We start from the raw sequence: 27,887 nt of genomic DNA, 5'->3' as shown, positions 1-27,887 counted from the left end.
GGCAGAAAGAAGAACGTTAATCGAAAAGAACGCTCAACTGACCCACACAGTTAAAAAAACAGGCAAGAACTGGCTAAGATCAAAATAAACTAAAAAAAAACACTGGTCATAGAAAACCTTGACAAAACAGCCACCAGAACCATCCCAGAGTCCAGACCTCAACATCACTGAATGTGTTTGGGATTGTCTGGATTGTGAGAAGCACAAAGTGCAACCAACTTCTAAGACTGAACTTTGGAGGCATGAAAAATATCCCTGCAGATCTCAGTAACACTTTCTATGAATGTCACCTTTGTAAGCATCTATAAACACATTTATAACATATTATAATGCATTTATAAGACATCATAAACGTGGTTATAAATATTTATAAAATTCCCCACCGTTAGCCTGGCACTGACTTAACACTGCATATCCAATACTGACAGTACAACATGTTATTAGCACTATTTATAATGCATTATATTAGCAATTCATAACATATAATAAACATGGCTATAAAGTGTAATTCAGTGTAATACATATTTATAAATATTTAGAACCATGTTTACAATATTGCCATATGAATGCACTGTAACATATTATAAATGTGTTTATAGATGCTTACAAACGTGACCTTCACAAAAAGTGTCGCCCAGATTTCTTTATAAAGCTGGAAGCAAGTCACTGGAAAAGAATGGAAGTTGTACTAAATAAAGAGTGGACATCATAAATACTGAAACATGTGATGTTATATTTGGTTGTTGAGGCTTCTGTGTAATTTATTTGTTAAATATGTGTTAAAAATGAATTATTTTATGGCTGTTTTGCCTGGAAATTACAAAAGAAATGAAAGGGTGGCGTCTTATTTTTGCCCAGTACAGTATATTACAAACGGATAAAGTTCAATCCAGAAAATGTGGCTATGACGAGATAGCAAAAGAAAGTTTAGTCATAAAATTGAAGTGGATAAAGGTTGGAATTTGACCATAAACATTTATAAAGATAGAGGGAACTCTCAAAATCATGACGCAAAAAAAAAAAATGAAAAAAGTAACTGTTCATTTATAACGACTATGCTAACAGTAACATTAAGGAAATTTGTAATCAAATGTCATAATTTGAGGAACATGAACAAATGGAAAAAAGACCTTCTGTTGAATGAGTATATTATTCTTAGGGCCCAACAGATTTGAAAATGTTGTGATCAATACTAACAAGCTAAAAAGCTAATAACTTTTAGCTTTTTTACCATTTAATACAGTTAAAAATGAAACAGACCCCATTAGTTTTAAGCAGTGTTTATCTGAAATGATGTTCACTTTCAATTGTGACCTGTCAAATACTGATAACTTCTCAAATGTTACCTTTTTTAATGTAGTGGTGGAGGTTTTGTTTCATTATTCCTTCATTCTTGGCCAGATTTCATGTGGGGTGGAAATTCTCTGTGTTTAGTTGATGAATTGGTGATGTTCTGTTTGTATAGACTATAAAGTGCAATTTTGAAATATACTGCATATATTTCGAACTAACTTTCGTCTAGAATGACTACAAAGGGAATAGATAAATGAGGGCAATTTAATTATCATAATATTCAATAACATCAAATACCGGCTCACAGCCAGCAAGCAAGATAGCTAATTAGACACTTCAGAGCGTCTAATGGCCAAAAAGACAACTTGTAAATCAAGGTTATTATGACGTTTCTGGTCTCAAGTAGGTGAAAATTAACTAGAAGTGAAACCATAAGTTTGGCTGGTTTAGGGTTGGCTCAGTCCTTCTTATTGAAAGTACAGCAAAAACAATGTATTTCTTCTCCTAAAAGTCTAGCATACTTTCTAAACCACCACTTTTTCAGAAAAAGTTGAATTTGTGTGTCACAATTCAAAACAAGTCTCATTATTGGAAATTATTGGAAATTATTGGAAAATCGTTGGCAGGATTTTCTATACCGATAAATTTGGGAGATGCCATTATTACAAGCTAACAGATATATCAGTCAGGCCCTAGTGAATATCGTTAACTGTACCATGTATGAGCAACAACGTACAGCCGGTTACAAAACACAGGAAGAAACCACACACAGCAACTCCAGGCTACAGTGAGCCCAGTTACCTAATCAATAACAAAACAAATCTAATCGCAAGCTGCTCCACCTGTGTATCTATTAGTGTAAATCGCCCTTCGGGAGCAGGGAGGCTGAAGGTGCCCCTGTGATTAGATGTGCTTTTCTAATTAAATTGAGTTTGTATGGGACAGACAGGCGGAACACAGACAGAAACAAAGAGAAGAGGAGACAGAGGACAGACGTGCCTGATGCCGTGAATGTTCTTGATGGCGTAGCTGATCTCCTTGCGTAGCTCCTTCTCGTCAAACTCCATCTACAGAGACACAGAGAGCATAAAGCATAAATCATTCATTCAAACAAGCAGAAACCATATATTCGACCCCTTAAAATCCCAGGCTTATTACATGCTAAGGCTTATTATTCTGTAACTACAGGGACTTACATGTAAACTGGCAGAGCTATTCTTTGGTTCTAGAAGTGTGTAATAAAACTTCGGGCCCACTTGCGAGCCCTAGCCATTTAAGGGGTCAGCAGAGGACAACACATATGACTCAACAAAAAATATAATATCACAAATTGTGTGTCCACTTACTCGTTTTCAGTTTCTTAAAGAAATCTGCAGGGATATTTTAACACCTTCAAAGTTCAGTCTTAGAGGTTCGTTGCATTTTCAGCATCTCACAATCCATGTAATCCCCAACAATTTAACGCGGTCATTGTCTGTAATCTGGGTTGGCCAGGAAATTGGAAAAGGAGTAAACGAAGGGGCGGTCACTGACCCTTGTAACACAGTGTTGTATTTATAGCAATTGGCAGACACTCTTATGCAGAACAACTTACAATTTGATCAATTGACACAGGTCGGTGAAGATGGTGTTAGGAGTCTTGCCCAAGGACTCTTATTGGTATAGTCCAGGGTGCTTGCCCTGGAGGGGATTGAACCCCAGTGTTACCCACTACATTATACAAACCAACTGAATCAACACCTTCTTGAGTATTTGAATTTCTAAAAGCTGCACAATAAGACAAAAAAGAGGACTCTGAGTGATGTGATTCATGTTGTTTAGGAGTTAAAGAGTGCTAGCATGGCTGCAGTGGGAGAAAATGAGGAGCAGCTAACAAAGGAGGCAAAGGTGTCGCCTCACAGTGAGCAGGGCCTGGGTTTGATTCCCCGCCCGGGTAACCAGGGTCCTATCTGTGTGGAGTTTGCATGTTCTCAGTGTGGGTTTCTTCTCACAGTCCAAAGACATGGAGTCAGGTCAACTGGAGTTACTAAATTGCCCCTACTTGTGAATATCTGGGTGTTTCTGCTCTGTGACAGACCTGTCCAGGGTGTTTCCTGCCTACTGCCCAATGAATGCTGGAATTGGCTCCAGCACCCTCTGCGACCGAGGAGTGGTTTCGATCATGGATGAAAGTTCAAGTTCCCTTTTTTTAACACACCTCTTGCTAATTGCGACTCACCACATCAAAACACAATGACTTCTGGGTAAATTCCGCTGATGTAGTCAGGACTTAAGTTCACTCGATTCCCCACCTAACACCCTTCCCTTGAGCTATTAAAGTAATGAACTGCTCTTAAGATGGTGCTGGAGATTGCCCCCAGACTTTCTCAAACCGAGATCACATCTGGCCCCACTGTACGATAGTCTGCCCCCTTTAGTGCCTGCGCTGAGGAGCATTTCTGAATTTGTTATGCTTTAGTGCTTTTCCCTTGACTCTCCACATGATAAGCCTAAGACTACTTGGCTAAGATTTAAGGATATTCCCCAGAAGGTGGTTCTGCTGCATTTTTGTCACAGTGAATACTCATTTCCCCTGTTACAGAAAATATCAGTCACTCAAGGGGAGGGCAAAACCGCTGTCTTATTACCATTCGTGTCACTTTGATCTCCAAGCACTAAAGGACGTCTGACTCATCTCAGTTCCAGCAATTAGCTTCTGAAATATCTGCCTCTTTACATCAGCAAAACACAGTAAAACATACTGATCTCAAACATACTGATCTGAACTGATACACGATGCTGTGGATTTCAGTGCTAATAACCGGCTCTGGCTTCACGAACAGCTAGAATGCAGGACAGAACGATTCCAAGCAGCTGGCTGCTCCTCACTCTCGAGCAGCACTTCCTGTTGAGACGCCCCAGACAGAGTGTTTTATTGTGCGTGTGTGTGTGTCTGTAGCTTTTCTTTTCTCAGAAAGCGGGAAGGCGAATGTTTTACTCATAAAGCCTGCAGTCACGGCCCGAGGGAGGCGCGAGTTTGGGCCGTGACTCATTCCGAAGCTGCTAAGTGATAGCAGAGAGACCCACAACGCTCCTCCACACATACAGACGGAAACAGAGCCTAGGAGTGATGGAATATAGCAATCATAGCAAGACTGAGGCCTAACAGCCCTAAGACAGTTCTGAGATTTGTGCGGTTTTTGATCTTCAGGCAGATCCAGCGGTTGGGGAAACTGTACTGTTATGACAACAATAAAAATAGTTTGGACCGAGGCCTCGTCCACATGCATCCGGATATCTTTGAAAATGTAGTTTTTCTCTGCGTTTTGGCCTCCTGTCTACATAAAAATGGCATTTAACTCAGTTTTCAGCATTTAACTCAGTTTACAATTTTGTGGTGCGAACTAATAAATCTGATGACTGGGTTGTTTCTGCGTGCTCAGCAGTTTTGGTTGTGATGAACATCTTCACATAATTACACTAAATCTGTCTTTTTCATTAAACCATTGTGTGGAGGCGTGAGAATGTACTGCGCTCTCTTCTTTTAAATGGGATGTCTATGTCACGATTGGCCCCTCCCAGTCTTCCATGTGCATCTGTTTACATGTCCATATGCTTCTTTGTTTGGTTTCCTCCCAGTTCTGCCCCCTTGTTTCTTGTCTCCGCCCTTAATTGTTCCCACCTGTGTTTTCCACCTGTGTCCTATTATCCCTTGTCAGCCCTCTTGTATTTAAGTCTTTTGATTTGTTTGATTTGTTTGAAGTATATGTGTTGTTTGTGTTGTATGGTGTTTGACTTTCCAGCCTCCGTGGTGTTTCTAGTCTGTGTTTATATTTCATTATGCCTGTCCCTCCTTCTCTCCGTGTTGGCTCTCTGACCCTGGACTGTCCCAACCCTGATTTTGGATTTGCCCTGGATAAATCTGGCTTTTCTCAGCACATGCGTTCGCCTTAATGCTCCCTACCATTACAGTCTACTTGATTGCAAATATTAAAATACATCAGTGTAAAGACGTGTAGCTTTATCGTTAACCACTAGTAAGACTTTGAAAACCCCTTAATTCAAATGTAATGAAAAGCTAAAAATCTGCCTGATCAAGACCGTGTGAATGTTTCAGAGACAGGGGCATAGCTGCGGCAATGTAAACAACTTCACTTTTATTTTCTGGCAGAAATCGGACCCACACTGCCAGTATAACGTTTGCTCACTCCAAAGTAAAGTTTCTAAGACACGTGCACTTAATACAATTGAGCCCCTTCTGAACAACGTTTTATATTAAAAAGCCAAACTATGCTTACGTTTAAGTGACCCCTTCATTTTAAATACAGGGCATCAACCAATGCCATACTTAGCGTGTTGTGATGCATTCCCTTTATCTGGATTTGGAGCAGACTGGACTTTGACCTTGACATGCACTGGTGTTACGAGCTAATCAACGTTATTCACTTCATCTCTGACTCATCATTTTATAAACACATATATGTGTGTGTGTGTGTGTGTGTGTGTGTACATGTGTTGGTCAAATACGAATAGCATGTTTGCTCGTGTGTGTAACCTTTACACACCTTGACCAGTTCGAAAGGGAAGCGCTCGTGGAAGATGCGATTGATCCTGGCACCCCCTGAGAGCTCATAAGTGTCAATCTGGTCACCGGATCCTTCGATGCGCTTCTCAAAATCCACAGAGAACTGCTGCACCATCCTGCAGACATGTGCAACACATCAGCGATAAAAACTGAGGCCAGGCTTTTGTGTGGATGTGAGTCATTGCTTTGAGGTTGTCTGTTTACAGTGTATACAACCGAAGCTTGGGTGTGTGCTTTCATGACAGAGGAAAAACAATTAGGGCAGAGAAAAGAACAGCTTGCATATCTACTATATACACTTCGTTCTACAGAAACGTCCACTTTTTGATCTGTCCACAGGAGTCACTGGTCTTACCAAGCCCCATTGGTGTTACACATAATAAAGGTAATCATTAATCCATTTGTGTTCTATTGTTTCACAGTGATCTCAGAATAAAGTCGGTCACACCAGTGACTTCAGCTAGAAGCTTCGGATGAGATCATGAGCTGAGAACTGAGAGACACAGTGGACTCACCACAAGCTTTTCTTCATAGATCCTCAGAAAACAGGTAAAAGGAAGACGAGTGACGTCATTGGCGTGACTTTTATTTCAAAATAAGAGATTTTTTTGGTTACACAGTCACACCAGTGACGCGACTCCTGTCGACCACAACTTTTATTATGTATTTTCTAATATTTATTTGGCTTTTGTTTCCTTTAAGTCATTTAAATCATATATTCCTTAGTTGCGTATGGATTATTACAGTTAAAATTTGCAGAAAAACGTGTGTTTTTATCTCAAAGTATGGCATCAGCCTTCACACACGACTGCGAGGACGAGCTCTTCTGTGGTGCTCGGAATTCAATATGATCCATTTATAAACCAATATTGCTAAATTGAGGCTCAAGAAGGTGAAACTGTTAAAATAACTTACTGCTTTAAATATAAAGAAATTGTAACCCTAACCTGTTTTATCCAGTGTAATATAGCTGTAAACGATAGGGACATAAAAATGGACATTTCTATAGAATGACTCACTTACAGGCCACTCCACCTTGCTGGCATATAGTTAGAGATTGTAGCTCATCTGTAGATACAGGTTGCGTTAGCCTTCCTCCAGCCCTTCATCAATGGTCAGTTTTTGACCACAGAGCTGCTCTGGGTGGGATATTTTTGAGTGGTGGACAACTCTGAACCTTGCAGCTAGTGTCGCTGCTGTGCTGAGAAGAGAAGGCCATGTAAATAAAACATGGGCAATAGCGGCCCTGTGGTCAGAAACTGAAATGGGGACAGATAATCCTCTAACATACTGTACCCACTTAAAAAAGATGGTTCTCCAAGGGTTCTTTAGTAAAGAAAATTGTTATATAGAGAACCATGAAGACTCAAAGAACCCTGTGCATGACTAAAGGGCTCTTTGCATCATGAAAGGGTTATTCAGATTGATGGAGAATGTGTTTTATATGGTTCTAGAAGCACATTTTGAGGGGTGGTGTGACTTGTGTATGAGCATGTATTCGCGTGTACAGGTGTAGCAGTGTGTTACTGACTGCAGTAGGGCCTTGGTCTTGCGAGACGGGTCGTCCGGGCGGAAGTTCTTGTACTCGTCCACCTCTTTCTCAATGGACAGCAGCTGGCTCTGGAGCTTACTGCGCAGCCCTGGCAGCGTGTCACGGATGTGATTGGTCAGTTGCTATGGGAAAGATGTGAGAGCTAGTTATAGACAAAATACTGCATATAATAAATATCTAGGATTCTGTATATGCACCCTTAAAGAGCTGCATTCCACTAAAGCCTCTGAACAAACTGACCATGAAAGCTAACAACCAAGCAAAAGCTAACCTACCAAGCATAACTGAGCTACCGAGCTAGTTCATCTGTCTGCCTGTGGTCAGTTCATTTCTTTACCTGGCCGCTCTAGCGTTCGCTACATCCAGCACTAAGGTGAATGAGAACCTTCTTCAAGACACTGACATACAAAAGCTGGAAAAAGTAGAGAGTCTACAACACAATCTGTATATGTAGAGCCTGTTCCACACATTTCTCCCCACCTCAAATCACGCTGTTGTGTTTTATTCTGCTCCGGTGATTCTGCAGTTTTTAGGCTGTGTTTTATTATATTTCTCTTTTTTCATTTAAGCTTTGCTGGATGTGTAATATGACGTTACATTTTTATGTCATCTAAACAAGTTTAATGTTTTACATTAATGTATTTCCTACGACTTTAAACTCTGAGAGCCTCTATAACAGCTTTTCATGCAAATATGCCACAACAAAAGATCATTTATCTTCACCTGGTTGAGCGCTTTCTGCAGGTAAGGAGTTCCCATGCGGTCTGCAAGGTGTCTGTAGGCTGGATGTGACAGGAAAAATTTCCTCTCTGCCGCCATCGCAGCGTTAATGTCCTTCTTCCCATCAATGTCTTTCTGACTGCGATTCACCACACCGATATAGCCTGGAGGAACATTAAACAGAATAACATACACACATATTCACTGTAAATGACGACCCACTGGACACTTTATTGGAAACCACTTCCTTGCAGTTGCATTGATAAATTGAGATAAAGTGGCCAGAGAGTGGAAGTCCAAGGTAGGTGTTTCTAATAAAGTGGCCAGTGAGTGGAAGCACAAAGTAGGTGTTTCTAATAAAGTGGCCAGTGAGTGGAAGTCCAAGGTAGGTGTTTCTAATAAAGTGGCCAGTGAGTGGAAGTACAAAGTAGGTGTTTCTAATAAAGTGGCCAGTGAGTGGAAGTCCAAGGTAGGTGTTTCTAATAAAGTGGCCAGTGAGTGGAAGTACAAAGTAGGTGTTTCTAATCAAGTGGCCAGTGAGTGGAAGTACAAAGTAGGTGTTTCTAATAAAGTGGCCAGTGAGTGGAAGTACAAGGTGGGTGTTTCTAATAAAGTGGCCAGTGAGTGGAAGTACAAAGTAGGTGTTTCTAATAAAGTGGCCAGTGAGTGGAAGTACAAAGTAGGTGTTTCTAATAAAGTGGCCAGTGAGTGGAAGTACAAGGTAGGCATTTCTAATAAAGTGGACACAGAGTGTTAAGTATGGGAAAATGAAAGCAAGCAAGAAAGTGCATAGAAGACCACTGCTGGAGCACAAAACACACATTTCCTATTCTGGTTAACTTCTCTCAAGTATTTTTGTCCTGCCAACAGCCCCTGAAGCCAGCAAGCTTATTAAATATGCATGCGGTTTCACATGTTACATGAGTGAGCTACAGACACTGGGATGGTAAAGACAGCGTATGATGGAAAAAACCTTAGAACAGAGCCTAGCTCTAGTCAGGGAAAAATGGGACCGTCAGCATAATGCATTCAAGGGTTTCCCATAAATATGTTTTATTGCTGAGAGAAGAAACTAAGAGAGTTTTTTTCCAGATGTGTCGTCGAAATCAAGACATTGTTTTTTCTTCTCTCTAACCCCTGTGTGTTCTCTCTACTCCTCTCTCCGCCTCTCAAATTGCAGCTCTGGCTGCTGTAGTGTGTCTCATGGCTTCTATACCTTTAAACCACTAGAGGGAGCCGATGAGAAAAGCCACTTGTTCACAAGTGAGCATGCAATTTGCAAGGTGGATTCATTTAACGAGTGTGAGCATGTGAGCCGGTCATAAATGATGACACAGTGAGCAGTTAAGAGTTTTCTGCTGTGTTTGATGTGATGCAGAGGATACACTGGTCTCAGATCCGTTTAAAGGGCCCATATCCTCTTATATTTAAATGTTTCTCAATGGACCAATATGAGTCATAATTCATTTTTGTATGTCATTTTTTTCATTTTTTTCCTTCGGAGCTGAAAGATGAATCATTTTTATACTGAGATCACATTTTAAAGGAGTGCTGGTGGAGTCATTTTTGATGAAAGAGCTTTCGGAGTGTTGAGCGTCTATGAATTTGCAACACATTTTCATTGTGCCGCGTACTGGAACTTATCGGCCACTGAGTCCAAGTTAATAGGCTTAATTTCTCCACTTCAAACCTGCTAAAGCCCTATTGGGACGGGTCTTCCATGGGGCGGTGGGTGATGCCAGTTTATCTCAGGATGTCTGTAATATTTATGACTGATTTGCATGGGATTGGAAATCATAGTCTAAACGACAGAGCTGGGAGAACTCCAGAAAAGAGTAGAAAACATGTTAAACCGTTTCATTCAGCCACTTAATTGTTTACTCTAAACATTTTCTTTGGTGTCTTAAGTGAACATTTGTGACATCATGAAAAACAATAAATTCAAAACAGGCTTTTTTTGCAGTTTAGTCTCATAAGGACTGTATGGACCAGGGAGTGAACAAATACGTCAAACTACGTCAAATGATGTTTTATGGGCCCTTTAAAAAACAGAGTTAGCTCCTCTCACCTCTGCGCAGTGGCAGCAGCTTGTTCTCTAGAATATCACGAGCGTCTGTTCCTTCGTCCATCAGATCCAGCTTGGTAATCACACCGATGGTGCGCAGACCTGCTCAGAAGCACACACATGCGCACATGCGCAGACACAATTATTGAAAAGAAGTAATGAGATGATCATTGCATTGCAAAGCTGCTGGCTGTGATGAGGTGTATAACAAAGAATCGGTCTGAAGTAGGTGATTCAACTACATCTATGGCAGTGGTGGACAGTAACTGAGTAACTGAGTAAATGTAATGAGTTTCTGTACTTTAGTATTTTTGGTGTATCTGTACTGAAGTTTCTCCGTTCTGGGCGACTTTTTCCTTTCACTCCACTACATTTCAGAGTCTAATATCCGACTTTCTCCTCCTACATTTTGAGAAATCTGTCGTTCCTTTTGGTTTCTGTGTGTATAAAAACGTAACATGTCAAAACGAAAGAAGCGCAAAGCCAGAGCACCAATCAGGGCCCAGCGGTCACTTTGTTTAGAGCTGCTTTTGACCTGTCGGTCATACCGACCCAGTGCAGCACGCGGTTCAACGTCAGCGCAGCAGCGTAAAACTTTGGGAGAGTCTGTTCAACATAAATGATGAACTAACCTAACTTTGTGTAAATAGAGCTCAATATAGAAATATGTCCACATATGCAGTCGAGACTGACGCGGCTTTTTTCTGAATTTCTACAAACACCATTTCATTTTATAGTAAATGAGTTTGGGCTGGTTTATGTTTATGAACAGACGCCTACAGATCAACATAGTAAAGGAGCTCATCTGTGATCCTGAGTTTAAAGCCAGTTTTTATTCAACTTAAACTTGGAACTAAGTTGTAAATAAATCTGAAACTGAAACTTTGCTTGTGTGTAAAAAGTGATTTCAGAGCCACTCGGTTCTCCCTGATGGAAACTGTTTACCTTCAGTGTTTTGTGCTTCTGATCATTTTAATAGACGTCAGCGTCACTAATTAATGACGTTCTATTAAAAGACTGGTTTACCAAGAGAGACGCTGGAGGACTTTCACCTGAAATGAGTTCATGAAGCCAGTCTGGTTATAAAAATGATAACAGGACATCAGAGCCAGAATTACTCTTTTAGTACTTTTACTTTATACTTAAGTACATTTGAAGGGAAATACTTTAGTACTTTTACTCAAGTGGACGTCTAAAGGGAGGAACTTCTACTTTTACTGGTGGAATATTTTACCTACTTTAACTCGAGTACATGGCTTGTGTGCTTCGTCCGCCACTGCTCAATGTTAACTGATGGTGTTTCTTTTGAAGACTTATTTTTATTTAGTGGGTAGGCATTCTAAAAGAATTTATAATTATATTATTATATTCTGAATAACTTGGGCTGGATTCAAACACTTCACCTCGATATTATTACTGCTTACATCCCAACCCTGTATGACACACCTGATACTAGCACAGTAACACAACATGCCATACCAGTACAATAAACGCAGCATTAATGAGCACAACAAAACACAAAAGATGGTTTTCACACCAAACGGCTGCCAAATACTTCATCCTCAATATGTCTTTAGAAAAGTACGGCACTCACCTTGCGGGTCGACTTCTTTGGCAACCTTCAGAGCATCAGAGTTAGCGAGATCAGAGTTGGCAGGAGACACAGCCAGCAGCAGGCAGTTCTCCTTAGTGACAAACTGCATGAGCATGTCCTTGATTTGGTGCTCAATGTCCGCCGGTTGGTCACCCACCGGCACTTTGGTCATCCCCGGCAGGTCCACCAGAGTCAGGTTCAGTACTGATCGGGAAATAAAGAGCCAGTTCAGCTAACAACGATCCAAACAAACACATATGCATGTATATTCACGCCTAGAGGCAGTTTAGCATCTCCAACTGGCCTATCTGCCTGTCTTTGGACTGTGGGAGGAAACTCACGCAGACACGGGGAGAACGTGGGACCCTGGTTGCCCGGCCGGGGAACTGAACCCAGGCCAGTATCAGAACAGAGGTTATCTAAACATTTAAGACTTAAAGGGACATTCTGGCTTTAAACTAGACTTTCATATGTTATTTGTTGTTATATTACATACTGTTGCTACGCATCCCTCAGCCTCATCACTACAGAGGAACTAATGATTTTGGATCTTTTTTGCCATTTTTCAGCAATTTTTTCTCCCCAATTTGGTACTGTCCCCCAATTAGAGGTCTGCACAAGGAGGCTTCTCCCATGGGTCCAGCGCGAACTGCTAAATAATTTACTAATTCAATCTGTGGGATTCATTTTGAAGCACTTCAGTCATTACGAGTAAACAGCCGACAGGTTGTGGGCTCATGCAAGTGGATATTGTGGCTGGCTGAGTGGGGCAGGCTCAGACAATTATTGGCTGCTTGTAGAAGCAAATGGGCAAGCAACAAATGAGTGTGCTGCAGAGAAAAAACACATGTTGCCTGAATTAAAGGACAAAAAATTTTTTGGCAGCATCCCAAACCACACACCTCTATACCTTACATACTACACACAATATAATGAGTATACTTCTAACGGCAGACCTTTTTTTACGTACATGTAGAGTGTAGTATGTCTGGGACGCAGCCTTTTTCTCTATATTGCAGAAACTTAAAAAAAAATTAAAAACCCTGGAAATTGGCCAGTGCGAGGTGTCAGTGGGCTGTTGGGAAGTAGCACCTCTTTGAGTAAATCTGCCCCAGGACGGTCACTTCTATAGCCAGTGGACGGCCACACTTTATTTTGAGTGGTCCTTTTTAGAGGAAACTAAGACACAATGGACTCTTGGTAACATGTCAAGAACATGAGAGTTAGGATTAGGTTTGGGGTTGAGGTTAAGGTTAGGGTTAGGATTAGGGCCAAGATGAGAGTTAGGATTAGGTTTGGGGTTGAGGTTAAGGTCAGGGTTAGGATTAGGGCCAAGATGAGAGTTAGGATTAGGTTTGGGGTTGAGGTTAAGGTTAGGGTTAGGATTAGGGCCAAGATGAGAGCTAGGATTAGGCATCGGGTTGAGGTTAAGATTAGGATTAGCATTAGGTCTAAGGTGAGGGTTGGGTTTTGGGTAAAGCTGGTGAGGTGAGGTTTTGCGTAATGGAAGTAGCATATTAACAAAACATCTCCTCAATGTAAATAACGTATCAACAGAACATCTACAGGATATTCACTTCACTGTATTCAGATGCTTCACTACTGATACTTTACTGATACGCTGTTGATGGGTTACTGATAATCTGTTAAGAGCTTATTCATTTACAAAGGATATATATATATACCCAGTGGACTATTTTTGATGCACAGAACCACAAAGATAAAGGGTAGAACAATGGAAAACCAGTGAGCAACAAGCCTCTAGCTCACCATTAGGGGAGTAAACACGCAGGTTAATTGGCACCGGAGAGATGCCTTTATTCTGTCCGGTGACGCGATCTGTCTCTGCCTCGATCTCCTGACGCACTTCATCGAAATCAGTGAACTTCTTCCCCTTGCAGTGCAAAAACTCAGCATATTCTGCAGAGAAAAGAAAGACCAAAGTAAGCACAGCAGCTAAGAATCACACACAGAGCTCAGAACCTGTAGGTCGTGCCACAAGTTCTTCAGTATTATATACAACTGTGTTCAAAGGTTGGTCAAAAGATTATAATGTATTATATTAGCTACACACACCGATCAGACCTAACATCATGACCACCTCATTGTCCACTTTATCAGCTCCACTTACTGTATAGCTGGTCTTTGTAGTTCTACAGTTACAGACTGTAGTCCATCTGTTTCTCTGATACTCTGTTACCCTGTTCTTCGGTGGTCAGGACCCCCCATGGACCTGGGGGGTTTATACGCTTTAACATTTCAGTTAAAATGACTTTCTACAAACTGATCTGAACTGAACTGAATAAAGATGAATATAATAGCCAAATTTAAGCTGAAGTACAGAAAAGGCACAGCCAAGTTTTGCATTTGGCTCTGTACACCTTCCTACACTAGATGGCAGCAATGATTAGCACAGAGCCCTGAAAGCCTGATGAAAACGTTTATAGATAATCGCCAGTGGGACTGAAATTTTGAACTGTTTTGCAAGTATTTTTGCATTTACCAGCACAAACAGACACAAAATGCCTTGGCATAAGCTAGAGTGCTCTGTTTGCTCTTTCAGAGCCGTAGGCCAACACTGTATCTTTGAAATAGGGATACATGATGATCGGCTGCTTCCACATCAACAAAAGACATCAAAAGACGCCACCGATGAGACAGACAAGCCAAGGAATCCAAAGACAGCAAAAGTGGTGAGCCAGGCATATTCTGGAGCACATGTGTCAGGCTCCAGTCCTTGCGGGCCAAAACACTGCAGACTTCAGTTCACTGCCTCATTAAACACACATGATTCAGCTCATCAGCTAATTAGCAAGGCCTTAATGAACTGAATTCAGAGCAGTACATGAAGGTAAACACTAATCTCTACAGCGCTTTGGCCTGGAAGGTCCCCAGTTTGATGTGCCTGCTTCAAGGCAAATATGTCGAAAAAAATTAATCCCATCAATGGCAGAAGTATTCGATGTGCTTGGCTCAAAAAACAATTCCTGCTATAATATTTGCACTACAAATATTAATTAATTAATTTTGTAAAAAAGGACGCAAAGTGATGCAAAGCACCAGCAAAGGATTGAATTAAAGATGTTCTGGATGCACACAAAAGGTGCTAGAGTGCCAATAGTTCCCCCTTGTGGACAATCTTGTCAAACATGAGTGAGTGAGTGAGTGAGTGAGTGAGTGAGTTAGTGAGTGAGTGAGTGAGTGAGTGAGTGAGAGTTACAAATCAGGTTCATCAGGTGCTTCACATCTATGGCTACGTTCACACGGCAGCTAAAAGTGGCCCAAATCTGACTTTCTCAGCAAATCCGATATTTTGTTTGGCTGTTCTCAATATCTTTTAAATGTGTCTTATACTGTGTGACATCAGTCTGACCAGATCAGCTCCTAAACTGACCTGCATGCACAAAAGAACAGAGCTTGACTTTGCTTTACGTGGTGTGTTAATCCTGACGAATTCCGATCTGGCCGCTCAGACGGAGTCGCATTGCCGCAGATCGGATACGGGTCGGATTTCAGATCCACATATGAAAGCGTCTCAAATCGAAGCCGAAAATGTCAGATTCAGCGCATTTATCTGTTCACACGGACACTCAGACACACATCTGTGTCACGGAGAAAAAGATCGGATTTGGGCCACTTTTACCTGCTGTGTAAACGAAGATAAAAATAACTAAAAAATGATATTACAATCTATGATTTTGCAGATGATGCAAGAAGGTCTAGCATTTTTATTTATTATTTTTTTGTTTGTTTTGTTTTTGTTTATTTTCAGGATCCCCATTAGCTGCTACCACGATAGCCGCTATTACTCCTGGGGTCCAGTAGGTGTACCACTATACTGGTTATCACAGAACTGAGACACTCGCGGAAAAAGGAACACAAGCAGACTTTAGTGTTGACGTCAAAATCCAAAATCATCTTCAAAAGCAGGCAAAAATGTCAAGGACCAAAAACAGAGATCCAGGGCGAACGATCCAACGGGCAAATCAAAAATCGGAGTCGGATAAACGGGAAAAAGTTGTACATGTAATCAGTACAACAGAAAGAACGCTCAGGAGTTTGCAGACGAAGCAAAACCTCGCAACCAACTCCTGCCTAAGCCTGGCTTATAAGCTAAACTGGCGAGGTCATGTGATCATAGATACAGGTGCTGCACGTTAGAACTCAGGTGATCTTGAACGCTGGTAGGAGGGCGTGTGGAGACCAGCAGTCAGCTGATCTCCCTGTGTATTCTGGGAGATGAAGTCCGTGTGTGTTTCAGGGTTTGTAGGAAGAGACAAAGTCATGTGATCTCCCAGAGGTGACATTGGTGACAACCGTACATTACAAGATGCATTAACAATCAACGAAACACGTCATACAAAACAACACGGGTAAAAATGAACAGAAAAACTAAAAAATGACAAATAAAATATATGAAAACAAAAAAAATACATGAAAAATGGGAAATGACATGGAAGGACAGTAGAAAGATGATTGAAAACGGAGTAAATGTAAGTGTCCACATCCCTGCCCACCATGAAACTCCACCATAGGACTGTTCCAACTGTCAGGCACCGATCTACACAACTGATTTTTATCCATCCATCCATCCATTTTCTAAGCCGCTTCTCCGTCAGGGTCGCGGGGGGGGTGCTGGAGCCTATCCCAGCGGTCATCGGGCGGAAGGCAGGATACACCCTGGACAGGTTGCCAGTCCATTGCAGGGCAATAACTGATTTTCAAATTTGTTAAATAGTTTTATTTTAATTAATTAATTTTTTAAAAACATTACCTTCAATTTTTAAGCATTAACCATCATGTACACCCATCCTGTTTTAAAAAAAGTATTAAATACTTTAAGCATTTGAAACATGTACTTTTATACTTTTACTTGAGTACCACTTTACCAGAGTACTCGTACTTTGTACTTTAGTACTTGAGCCAGATAAAAGGTTCCACAGTCATGTGGTGATTTTGTACTCTGCGGCATTTATCAAAAATGAAAACAGTCAAGCTGAAAAAGCCGAAATAAACCAAAGTAAAAGTCAAAGCAAAACTGCTGTGATCCGGTTCTACTACTGTTACGCCTTTAACTCTTACTTCCACTGCTGAAAGGGGAAATACACTGAGGTGCGGCGCTCTCATAAGAAGAGTTGTAATTCCTCCTGTAGCCGTTACCATGGCAGTGAGCTCACCTGTGGGGCAGTTGATGAGCTGCAGGACCAGAGGGCGGCGGGTGACGATGCCAGAACCACGGGGGAGGAAGTCCCTGTGACACAGACCAGGAAGAGAGGTGAGAAAGAGAAGAAAAAAAACCACAGAAAACCAGGGCATTCAAGGTCATGCTACTGTAGCACCAGCGCGACTGCTGCCCGAACCGCCACAACAGAGTAACTGCCCAGTCAGAAAATCACCTCAAGGTGAACAGGAACCACTTTGCCTTGTCTTTGAGGCGCCTTGAAGTTAAGCCGCAGTATTGCTCCTTGGCAAAGTCAGTTTTTTTCCAAAATTCCCAGCTGGGATTAAACCAGCATCCCTCCAGGCTTGGAAAAAAGTATGTCATTGCTACGAGTGGGAATTTCAAGGCCCTTCATGAATCTATTCCATCTCTATTCAGGCTTTGTATCTTTATATTCACCATCTAATAACTTCAAACTTAAGAAATTCATAAAAAATAAGGGTAACACTTTACTGCTGTTCATAAGGCTACATTACGCCTACATAACGTTGTCATTACAGCTGATATAACCCTACATAACTGTTTAAAAACGCAGGCGTCACCTGTCATAAAGGCTAACACAACCTTTCTCGCGAATGACGCTTATTGGAATAAGCATTTATAAACAGCTATGTAGGGTCAGGTCAGTTGTCATGACAAGCTTATGTAGGTTTCATGTTGCCTTATGAACAGCACCCTACAGGAAAGTGTTACCAAAATAAGCTTTATTTGACATAACATGAGCGCTGTCGCCTCACAGCAAGAAGGGCCAGGGTTCGATTCCCTGGCCGGGTAACCAGGGTTCTTACCTCAGGGTCTCCTCCCACCCTCCACAGGCTTGTAGCCAATCTTGATTAGAGATACTAAATTGGCCGTAGGTGTGTGTAAGTGAATGTATACATGTGTGTATCTGTCTTGTTATGGACTGTTGACCTGTCCAGGGTGTTTCCTGCCTTCTGCCCAATGAGCGCTGGGATAAGCTTCAGCGCCCCCCAAGACTTATGGCTTATAAATGTGTGTGTGTAAAATTATTATTTTTTATTATTATATTAATATTTTATTATTATCATTGAGCGTTTCATGATAAATAGACCAATAGAAATGGTCCAAAAGGACTTTTTTAAACGTATGCTTATCGGACAATTAGCAATTACCATTATAATATGCAAATCCACACTTATACTATATTTGTCCTGACCCAACCCTTTAAATATACGCAGCAAAACTGGCCACAACAGCAAAAAACCACCAAGAGCCAGTGATCAACCAATGGTAGGACAGTGAGCTGGTTTAATGACGTTTTAGAATAAATAATAATTTGAGTATAATCCGAGTTCAGCCGCATTTGATTATTATCTATTTAAAAAGTAAACAGCTCTACAGGACCTGAAAGAAACACCAGAACAAGACATGCTTACATCGCTCTAAAAACTGGGCAGTAAACAATTCATATTTACAGTTCTATGCAAAAGATTATACGTCCGTTGTCAAATGACTGTCTACAGCATGATTCTCTACAAACCGCTATTATTATTTGCTGAATTTAATATATTGGAAATATGTAATCAAATAAAACGTGCCATGTGTAAAAGTTATGGCACATTTTATATTTACGGCCAATGTGTTTAATTCAGCAAACAAATAGAAACTGCATTAAAATTTGCTGGAAAAAAATCCCAAATTAACGTCTGATCCCTGATTAGAATGTGTTCCCTTACTTTAACACAGAAAGTCAACCAAATGTAATTTGAACAGGGGTGTATAAACTTTCGCACATGACCGTATTTTGAATGTAGTCGTTTTTTTGGTGTTATCAATAAAAACGCCTATCAATATAAAACCGTTGCAGCAATGTTTCAATGTGGATTAGGGTTTATTTAAGAACGCTTTCAGCGTCTTAATTGATATCCTGGCAGGAAATTTTCCTACAGCTGCTGCTCTATTTTGCATCCGAGCACCGCCTGGCAGGGTCTGCAGCTCGCCTCATTCTGACCAAACTGAATGAAAGGGAAGGTGAAAAGACAGGGCTGCTGCAGTTCTGGTCTTCCTCCAGGAGTTCAAGCTGTGTGCGGTGATTCACTGTTTTACACACTAGTACACTCATTCAGCGTGTGGTCATTCATGCAGCTCGGGACGTGTTCAAAATATGTAAATACAATGTCATTTCAATATCGGCAGGGGAATATTGTTCAGTGCTGTTTGCACATAATCGCTCTGCGCTGAGAACAAGGAAAACAGTCTATTTAAATTGTGAGCTTAAGCCGTTCTAACTGATCTAACTGAGTTCTTTCAGTGTTTTATTAGGCTGCCCAAAATGAACTGTCTATGAAAAGCCAAACTGCCATAGTGGAGAATCAGACAAAACTAAAATGTCACTAGTTTTGTTTCTATAGATTTAATAGGAGCATCTATATTAAACCAATAAGCCACAGTAGGGTGTGCATTACAGTGATTGTATGGGTGTAGTCACTGTAATGCACAACCTTAACTGCTGGACTGAGAATAGTCCACCAACCAAAAACATCCAGCCAACAGCGTCCTGTGACCACTGATGAAGGACTAGAGGATGACCAACACAAACTGTGCAGCAGCAGATGAGCTGTCGTCTCTGACTTTACATCTACAAGGTGGACAGACAAGGTAGGAGTGGTTGGTTCCCTAAACTCCAGCCCATGACTGCCCCTATTCGCCTGGGTTTGATGCTAAATAAAGCAGATGTAACTAAATTACTGAGACGTTGAACTGACACACTCTAGTATTTTATATTGCAGTTTTACAGTGAATCATATAGTTAGATAAGATAAGAGATAAGATAAGATAAGATAAGATAAGATAAGATAAGATAAGATAAGATAAGATAAGATAAGATAAGATAAGATAAGATAATCCTTTATTAGTCCCACTGCTGATCAGCCTAGTTTTAGCTAAGAAAATAAGTTGTCAGCCCCTCAGTTTAAACAAAGCCATCCATACACTCATGAGCAGCATTACAGTCAAAGACTGTTGTATTAACAGCACAATGACTGTTCGTGATTTGGCGCGATTATACGGCATTCAGCTGTTGTGTGGAGGTCATAGGGGCGTGTACCGTGGCTTCAAATGCAGCCAATCAGATTTTGGGACTGAAACAATCCGTTATAAGGACCAGTTTACGATTGTGGAGGAGGGGGCGTGGCCGAGCGTCGAATGCAGGACGGAGAAGCCGGTCTGGCTGAAGCAGCGGGCTAAGTAGATGATGACGTTCACCTGTGTCTTGTTTCTGCCAGCCTACTTACAGCCATCTCTTCCTTCAGTAGGCGGCCCAGAGGGTGAGGGAGACCAGTGAAGGCGCGAGAGCTGAGCTGAGCTGAACTGACTGAGCTGATCTAAACTAGAAGAAAGGGAAAAGAAAGGACTGAAAAGTCCCAGTGGGCCTGGTCTTATTTTGTGGGCTGAGTGTTTTGCGTTGTGTGTAAGTGGTAATAAAAGGAAGCTCTCCGTCTTCACACCTGCCCCCGGGGTCTTTCCTCCACCCACCGTTAAAATCGTTACAGCGATTAAACCAATGGACAACATAACTGTTACAGAACATTTACGGCATTTGGCTGACGCTCTTATCCAGAGCGACTTACAGTTTGATCATTTTACACAGGTAGGCCAAGGTGGTGTTAGGAGTCTTGCCCAAGGACTCTTACTGGTATAGTGTAGGGTGCTGACCCAGGTGGGGATTGAACCCCAGTCTACAAGGCAGAGGTGTTAACCACTACACTATCCAACCAGTACATGTCTTTTAGAGTCCATTCACATTTAAAATAATCATCACGCTTGCTGTTTCTTCACTATGCAAATACTCTTGTGTCACCGTTCAGTTTAGGTTGGAAACCTCTGTGGCGCCCAGCTAGATATAGCAAAGTGAGCTGTCTCACTGGTTAGGACTTCAGGAGCTGAGCTCAAGGCCTGACGTGTCAGACGAACCACCTGCATAGTGAGGAAATGACAAAGAACCAATCGCATTTGGGTACTAGCATAGCTTAGCCTCATGAAAGATGTGTTCTGATGCTTTGACCAGCTCTATTCACGGTTTGCCACTGACTGGACATCACAACCAGAGCCACGGTTCAGTAATGTGTTTATACGGCAGTCCAAAGGAAGGCTAGGCAAGTGGACAGTCGTCCCAAACCAGCATAAAAGAGAAAGTTTTACACAGAGAAGCTGACATGATTCTCAAGCCCTTGTAGGCATGATCATGTGCAGGGTAGCCTGCTCACAGAGTAAAAGCATGCAACGTAAAAGGAGCTATCGCTCAAATGACTGACCGGCCGTTTACCCATCTTTCAGCTAATTTAAAAGCATCTTACCCACATAAAGCCTCTGCGTGGGAGGACAGTAATGAGGATAATGAGTGACAATTTGAAAGGGAAATTGCTGCCCACCGTTTTCTTGACAATGCTAAAAGGCTTGAGGGTTTGAGACTGAAACTGTGTATGTGAAACAGACGTCTAGTGTTCTTACACGTATTAGACATATGTAAAAAATGTCATTACGCAAATGTACATTAACTAGCATTGATTAAGCCTTCAGGACCAGAACGTAAGGCCTTACACAATAGACTAAAGATCAATATACACCGATCAGGCATAGAATTATGACCACCTCCTCGTTTCTCCGCTCATTGTCCACTTTATCAGCTCCACTTACTGTATAGCTGCACTCTGTAGTTCTACAGTTACAGACTGTAGTCCATCTGTTTCTCTGATACTCTGTTACCCTGTTCTTCAGTGGTCAGGACCCCCATGGACCCTCACAGAGCAGGTACTATTTGGGTGGTGGATCATTCTCAGCACTGCAGTGACACTGACGTGGTGGTGGTGTGTTAGTCTGGTTAGTGTGTGTTGTGCTGGTACGAGTGGATCAGACACAGCAGTGCTGCTGTGTTTTTTAAGATCTGTGTCCACTCACTGTCCACTCTGGATGTAAAGTCAGAGATGACAGCTCTGAATGCCCGAAAAAGTTTACGTGCATCAACTTCAGCTTAGTGCTATCGTACTCTTGTAAATCCCATAGAGAAGCTAACAGGAATTAGTATTGCTGTAGACGTGGCTTAGCTCTAATAGTCATGGTTTGCCATTGAATAAAGTAGCGTTTAAAGGCAAAAGACCACCTGTTATTTATTTAATTTCCAAGCAGGATCGTGCTCTATTACCCTTAACGTTAAGTGTGTCTAATAACCGTGTAGTTACATGTGAACAACATATGCAATAACAATGTAACTACTAATGATTTAAGCACTGTTACAGATGGATTGTAGGCATGCACCTCATGTAATTACACAAGTGTATCGCAATAGTTGTAACAGCCTAATCTCTCTCTCATGTAATTACACAAGGGTAATAACACATGTAATAACATATACATCAGAATTATAACATTATTACACTGGATCTGCCAGCTTTCCGAACATTCAGCCAGCATTTATGTTGCCAGTGCCGTGACACTGTAACCAGTTTCAGCTTTAAGCCAGTCTGTAATGTGACAGACCAGCAGACGGTGCCTTATATTAAACATTTATGATATTAATTAAATGTGTTGCATTACATTAAACCCAAAGAAATGTCTTTATTACCACTGCATTATTATGCAATGCCTACATAACAACTGCACAGGGGCCGTCCTCTCATTATAAAGTGTAACTTTAACACTGCACTATATATTGTTATAGGTACAGTGTAATTACAGAATGGTATAAATCAAAGTGATACATGAGGCAAAGCTGAAGTTGATACACATGTAATTACATAGGCTGTATTGCGTAATCCATCGGTGACTAAATCATTAGTAGTTACAGTGTTGTTGCATATGTTATTCATGTGTAACTACACGGTTATTAGAGATACTTCATATAAAGTGGGACCGGATTTTTAAATGTTAATGCAAACGTCTCCCTCAAAGCACCTTTATCAGCATTTTTACTGCTTTTCATCTTCGTTTAACATACGACTGCAGTTCTACAGATAAGTGTCTTTTCATCTGGCCCGAGCCATCGGAGCACACTCCGCCAGATGGTGCTCAATGTGTGTGTGTGTGTGTGTGTGTGTGTGTTCCTGTACGCTCTGTATGCCTTTGGAAAAAATGGAGAGATATTAGACATAGCTGGTCCCCCCTGAGCGGTGTCTATTTTTAAAGCAAGCCAGGGCCCAGGCTATTGGACACTCTTTGAAATGTTGGATGCTGATGACTCTGATGGCTCTTCAGAGGCAGCAGTTTAGGAATTCTGGAGAGTGTTGGCTGCAGGAAAGTACTTGCCAACATCACCCACTATAGCACAACATGCACCTTTATCCTGCCTCAGAGGGCTTTTACAAGCATGAGTACAAAGTGTACTGTATCTGCTGCTGGAATCCCTCTGTACAGCACAACATATACTGGTTTTGGTGACCAGCATATCGCTGTTCTCAGAAAGAAGACCTTGTATGTTCAAAATGGTAACTTTACAGGACGAGGAAAAAACATACTTTACTTTTAACGCAAGTCAATGGAACCAGACATTTCCCCAAGTCATTTTGGGCTGTTTCTTCTGGTCCATTCATCATGAAATTTAGACACAACATAAAAGGCCACAGGCAGTTTTAAATTTTGTCAAAAACTGAAAAACAAAAAAAAAAAAGGAGAAAAGAGGTTTTCTTCTGAGAGCAGCGATTTAGACCTCCATCGCTGCTGACCAGCAGAGCAACATCCAAAACATAACATTTGCTGGTTTTACTGGTGAACGGCCTGACGGGTTTTTCTAGCAAGGTAATTGGTCGTGACAGATGGGACTAAAGTGTGACGAGCTATTCTGTTCAAATTTCAGCCAATGAACTCACCAACCAACTCAGCACCTTATGTTGAAGACGTTCACCAGGTCGACGGCTCTGCTTATTACTTTTGGCATATCTTCAAACACTGGGCTAATAAGTGAGTCCACACGTCTGACTACTTTCCATTTGTTTTGACGTCAATTATCTATAAATAGTCGTGTTTACATCTTAATAATCTGTTAATAATCCGACTAATAGCTCAATCAGAGCACATTCATGTAAAAACCTCAATCAGAATAGTCTAGTCCGATCAGAGTACAATTTCCATCCAATTGAACGAGGTGGGTAATCCTGTAAATAATCTGTTAATTAGAAGAATAATATCCGTGTAAACGTCTGTATCCGATTACATTCCCTATCGGAAAGTTTAAGTCCGTTCTGCATGAGCGTCGCGTCACAGTGAGAGTTTATCCTGTTCAACACGGCGGAGCAGAAACTGGTCTGCAGAGGAGACGAAGTTCATGCTCTGATCTTTAAAAGACGGCGGTGGGACGGACGTCCAGCTTATGTGTCTCAGAGCACGACGTCTTCCTCTCGGCCTTCTTTAATAAGGACGTGTGAAGGACGTTTTCCTGAGTCTGACGTCATTTTAAAGCAGTTAGAAACACAATCACTGCTCACTGCTGCTCATCTCACTCTGACTGGACTCATATGATGCTTGTTGTCATGGTAACGTCTACACTAAGTGGTTCTCTACACACATGATCAGATTACTTGTAATGAGCATGTAAACGCAGATTTTCATCAGATTGTCGAGTGGAGTGAGAACAAACACCTCAATCTCAATCTATAATTGGAATGCATTCAATCAGATTGGAAATCTTTGCAAGTAAACAAAGTTCAGATCATAATAATATCCGTCTCTTCAGCGCAAACACACAAATGTTGCCTGGATTGAAAGTTTAGAATTTGCAGGTTTTACAGAATTTCTATGCTTCAGCTACAAATGACAAATAATTAATATCAATTTATTGCGTTTTTTTTTTCTCATCACTAGTGATAACGCTCATTTTGAGGGTTAAATGTTTGTTTTAGAGCAGAGAGCCTCTACGCCGTGCAGTGCAGAGAGACTCCAGGAGTATGCCTGGGGAATGCTGGTGTAAGGGAGGAGTGGCCAGGGATTTGCCTGAAAGCAAAAACAGCACAGCTTAATTTTGCTGCATCATCTCAGCTGCAAAGCGCTGCATCATTCCCTCTCAAAGCATCACTCTCCCTTTGGCCAGCATATTGAAATATTCAAGCAATGCTTTGATTAAATTTACACATGGTTTGGTGTCTTAATCTGACAAGGTTGCTTCTTTTGGTTTGCACTAGGGTAGAAAAAACAGCTTAGACCAGCACTGCGGGTCACCAGCAGAACTAGTATAGGTTGTGTTTGGATGCTGGTATGCTGATCAACCAGCCTGGCCATGCTGGACGACTAGCCAAACAAGCATCAGACAAGCATAAACCAGTTTATACCAGCATGGAATGGAACCACATGTCTAAATCAACACAACCCGCCTTGTAGTGCACCCAGCTGTAAATAATAAACTTGCTCATGTCGTTTCTGAAACCGTTTGGCGTACTGTCAGCTTTAAAGATGGAAAAAAGCAAAGACAAAATTAAGCCTTGAAGTGGTCACCGATGCTATGTTTAGCTCTGTGACCAACAAACACGAAGTCTCCTTTGACTGTCTATTGACCTTAAGTGTTTGTTAGCATCATCAGCCTCTTAGCACCAGCCCGAAAATAAAGATGCATAATCTCGACTCCAAACGTGTCTTGATGGATTGACTGCATCTATGGTAAGTGGAACACTGTGGAAATGTGATGGTTTCATTATTAGGCAAGTGACCTCATTGAGGGGGCTTGAGCTTCACACCCTCCGACCCTTCACCCTCTCCGGGTAAATGACACCCTGCTCGAGCCAGATGGCAGCAACTGCGGGTTCCCGTGGCAACCCCTCCTCCGGATACGACGCCATATGGAGTGACCATATGGGTGGCAGCCAGTCCCCGCTCAGATACCCTCCATAGCACTGGCCATTCATCAAAGCTATCCGGGGGCCTGACCGCAGGACAGCTTAGAGTGATGTGGGGGCTTGTGTGGAAACTAATCAGCTAACCAATACAATCTTAACGAAGCAAAACAATAGAATCGATTATTTATTATCGCCCACCGATAAATCTTCAGCGATATGAATCTGAAGTCAGATATTCTCTAGCTTTTTGTTGGAATTTTCAAGTTCCACCTTAAATGGTGCAGAAGTTTCATTCTGGGGCTTCAGGCGTCAGGACTGCTGGGCTATTTAAGGTGGAACGGGAGAGTTAACTAACTAGCTACATAGACGTTAGCATACTATTACTATTATTATTATTTTTAATGTTTGTTATGCTGTTTGGAGTCTCTAAAAAACCTCTGTTTGGAGGGTCATGTAGCCCCAACACCTTGCCCTCCCACCTCTATCATAACAAGAATTGGTACACCCTACCGCTAGACCTGAACATGCGAAACAGAGAGCTACGGGCTCAGTGGTAGGGGCGAGGGGTGAAATGGGACTGGGCCAAACTGTCAAACATGAGAAATGTAAGTTTCTCCTTTTGTTTTTTTTTTAACCAAATCATTGCTCCTTCTTACCCACCAATAACTGTTATGCATCTTTTCACAGAAAGTGTTCAACGATGTCTGATGCAGAAAAACAAGGAATATCTCCTGCATAATGATTGCAGTGATCTGACAAACATCAAAATACGACGTTTCCATTAAATGCACTTCCCATCACTGCCGTCTAACTGCACTTCACAGAGGCAGAAAATAAGCAGCAGCATCAAGCCATTTCACTAATGGACTAGATGCAGTGGAAAAAGCTCCCTCTCTTCTCTCTCTCTCTCACTCTCCCTTTCTTTCTCTCTCTCTTCTGACTCTTTGTCTCTCTCTGCCTCATCTTTTGATCAGAGATAGGAATCCATGACAGCAGCTCTCAGAAGACAATCTACATGAATACATTATATTATATGAACAAAATTACTGGCAAAAGTTATTAAACTAAAAGACAAAACTGTTGATTTAGAAAGACAAACTGTGTTGATTTCGAAAGACAAACTGTTGATTTAGAAAAACAAACTGTGTTGATTTCGAAAGACAAACTGTTGATTTAGAAAGACAAACTGTGTTGATTTAGAAAGACAAACTGTGTTGATTTAGAAAGAGAAACTGTGTTGATTTAGAAAGACAAACTGTGTTGATTTAGAAAGAGAAACTGTGTTGATTTAGAAAGACAAACTGTGTTGATTTAGAAAGAGAAACTGTGTTGATTTAGAAAGACAAACTGTGTTGATTTAGAAAGAGAAACTGTGTTGATTTAGAAAGACAAACTGTGTTGATTTAGAAAGACAAACTGTTGATTTAGAAAGACAAACTGTGTTGATTTAGAAAGAGAAACTGTGTTGATTTAGAAAGACAAACTGTGTTGATTTAGAAAGAGAAACTGTGTTGATTTAGAAAGAGAAACTGTGTTGATTTAGAAAGACAAACTGTATTGATTTAGAAAGAGAAACTGTGTTGATTTAGAAAGAGAAACTGTGTTGATTTAGAAAGAGAAACTGTGTTGATTTAGAAAGACAAACTGTTGATTTAGAAAGACAAACTGTGTTGATTTAGAAAGAGAAACTGTGTTGATTTAGAAAGACAAACTGTGTTGATTTAGAAAGAGAAACTGTGTTGATTTAGAAAGAGAAACTGTGTTGATTTAGAAAGAGAAACTGTGTTGATTTAGAAAGACAAACTGTGTTGATTTAGAAAGACAAACTGTGTTGATTTAGAAAGACAAACTGTGTTGATTTAGAAAGACAAACTGTGTTGATTTAGAAAGACAAACTGTGTTGATTTAGAAAGACAAACTGTTGATTTAGAAAGACAAACTGTGTTGATTTAGAAAGACAAACTGTGTTGATTTAGAAAGACAAACTGTTGATTTAGAAAGACAAACTGTGTTGATTTAGAAAGACAAACTGTGTTGATTTAGAAAGACAAACTGTTGATTTAGAAAGACAAACTGTGTTGATTTAGAAAGACAAACTGTG

General features: G+C 41.1%; 1 protein-coding gene across 13 annotated transcripts in view; it reads right to left on the bottom strand.

Annotated features, from left to right (window-relative positions):
- The window catches only part of dnm1a (dynamin 1a), a 141,804-nt gene that overhangs the window by 83,706 nt on the left and 30,211 nt on the right, over window positions 1-27,887 (bottom strand). For all 13 annotated transcript variants that reach the window (XR_005129521.1, XR_001859144.2, XR_001859143.2 and 10 more), the window contains exons 2-9: window positions 16,966-17,039; window positions 13,559-13,708; window positions 11,789-11,992; window positions 10,198-10,296; window positions 8,133-8,293; window positions 7,389-7,531; window positions 5,838-5,973; window positions 2,293-2,360 (exon numbers count right to left, since the gene is read on the bottom strand). Coding sequence is in view for 9 of the 13 variants with exons in the window: in XM_017724305.2 (XP_017579794.1) it covers window positions 2,293-2,360; window positions 5,838-5,973; window positions 7,389-7,531; window positions 8,133-8,293; window positions 10,198-10,296; window positions 11,789-11,992; window positions 13,559-13,708; window positions 16,966-17,039 (1,035 nt within the window). In the remaining 4 variants the exon portion in view is untranslated. The remainder of the gene's footprint in view (window positions 1-2,292; window positions 2,361-5,837; window positions 5,974-7,388; window positions 7,532-8,132; window positions 8,294-10,197; window positions 10,297-11,788; window positions 11,993-13,558; window positions 13,709-16,965; window positions 17,040-27,887) is intronic.

The sequence above is a fragment of the Pygocentrus nattereri genome, chromosome 23 (genome assembly GCF_015220715.1).
Source record: "Pygocentrus nattereri isolate fPygNat1 chromosome 23, fPygNat1.pri, whole genome shotgun sequence".
Lineage (NCBI taxonomy): Eukaryota > Metazoa > Chordata > Actinopteri > Characiformes > Serrasalmidae > Pygocentrus > Pygocentrus nattereri.
Note: the sequence above shows the minus strand (reverse complement) of the source record. Positions and strands in the feature narration are given on the sequence as shown.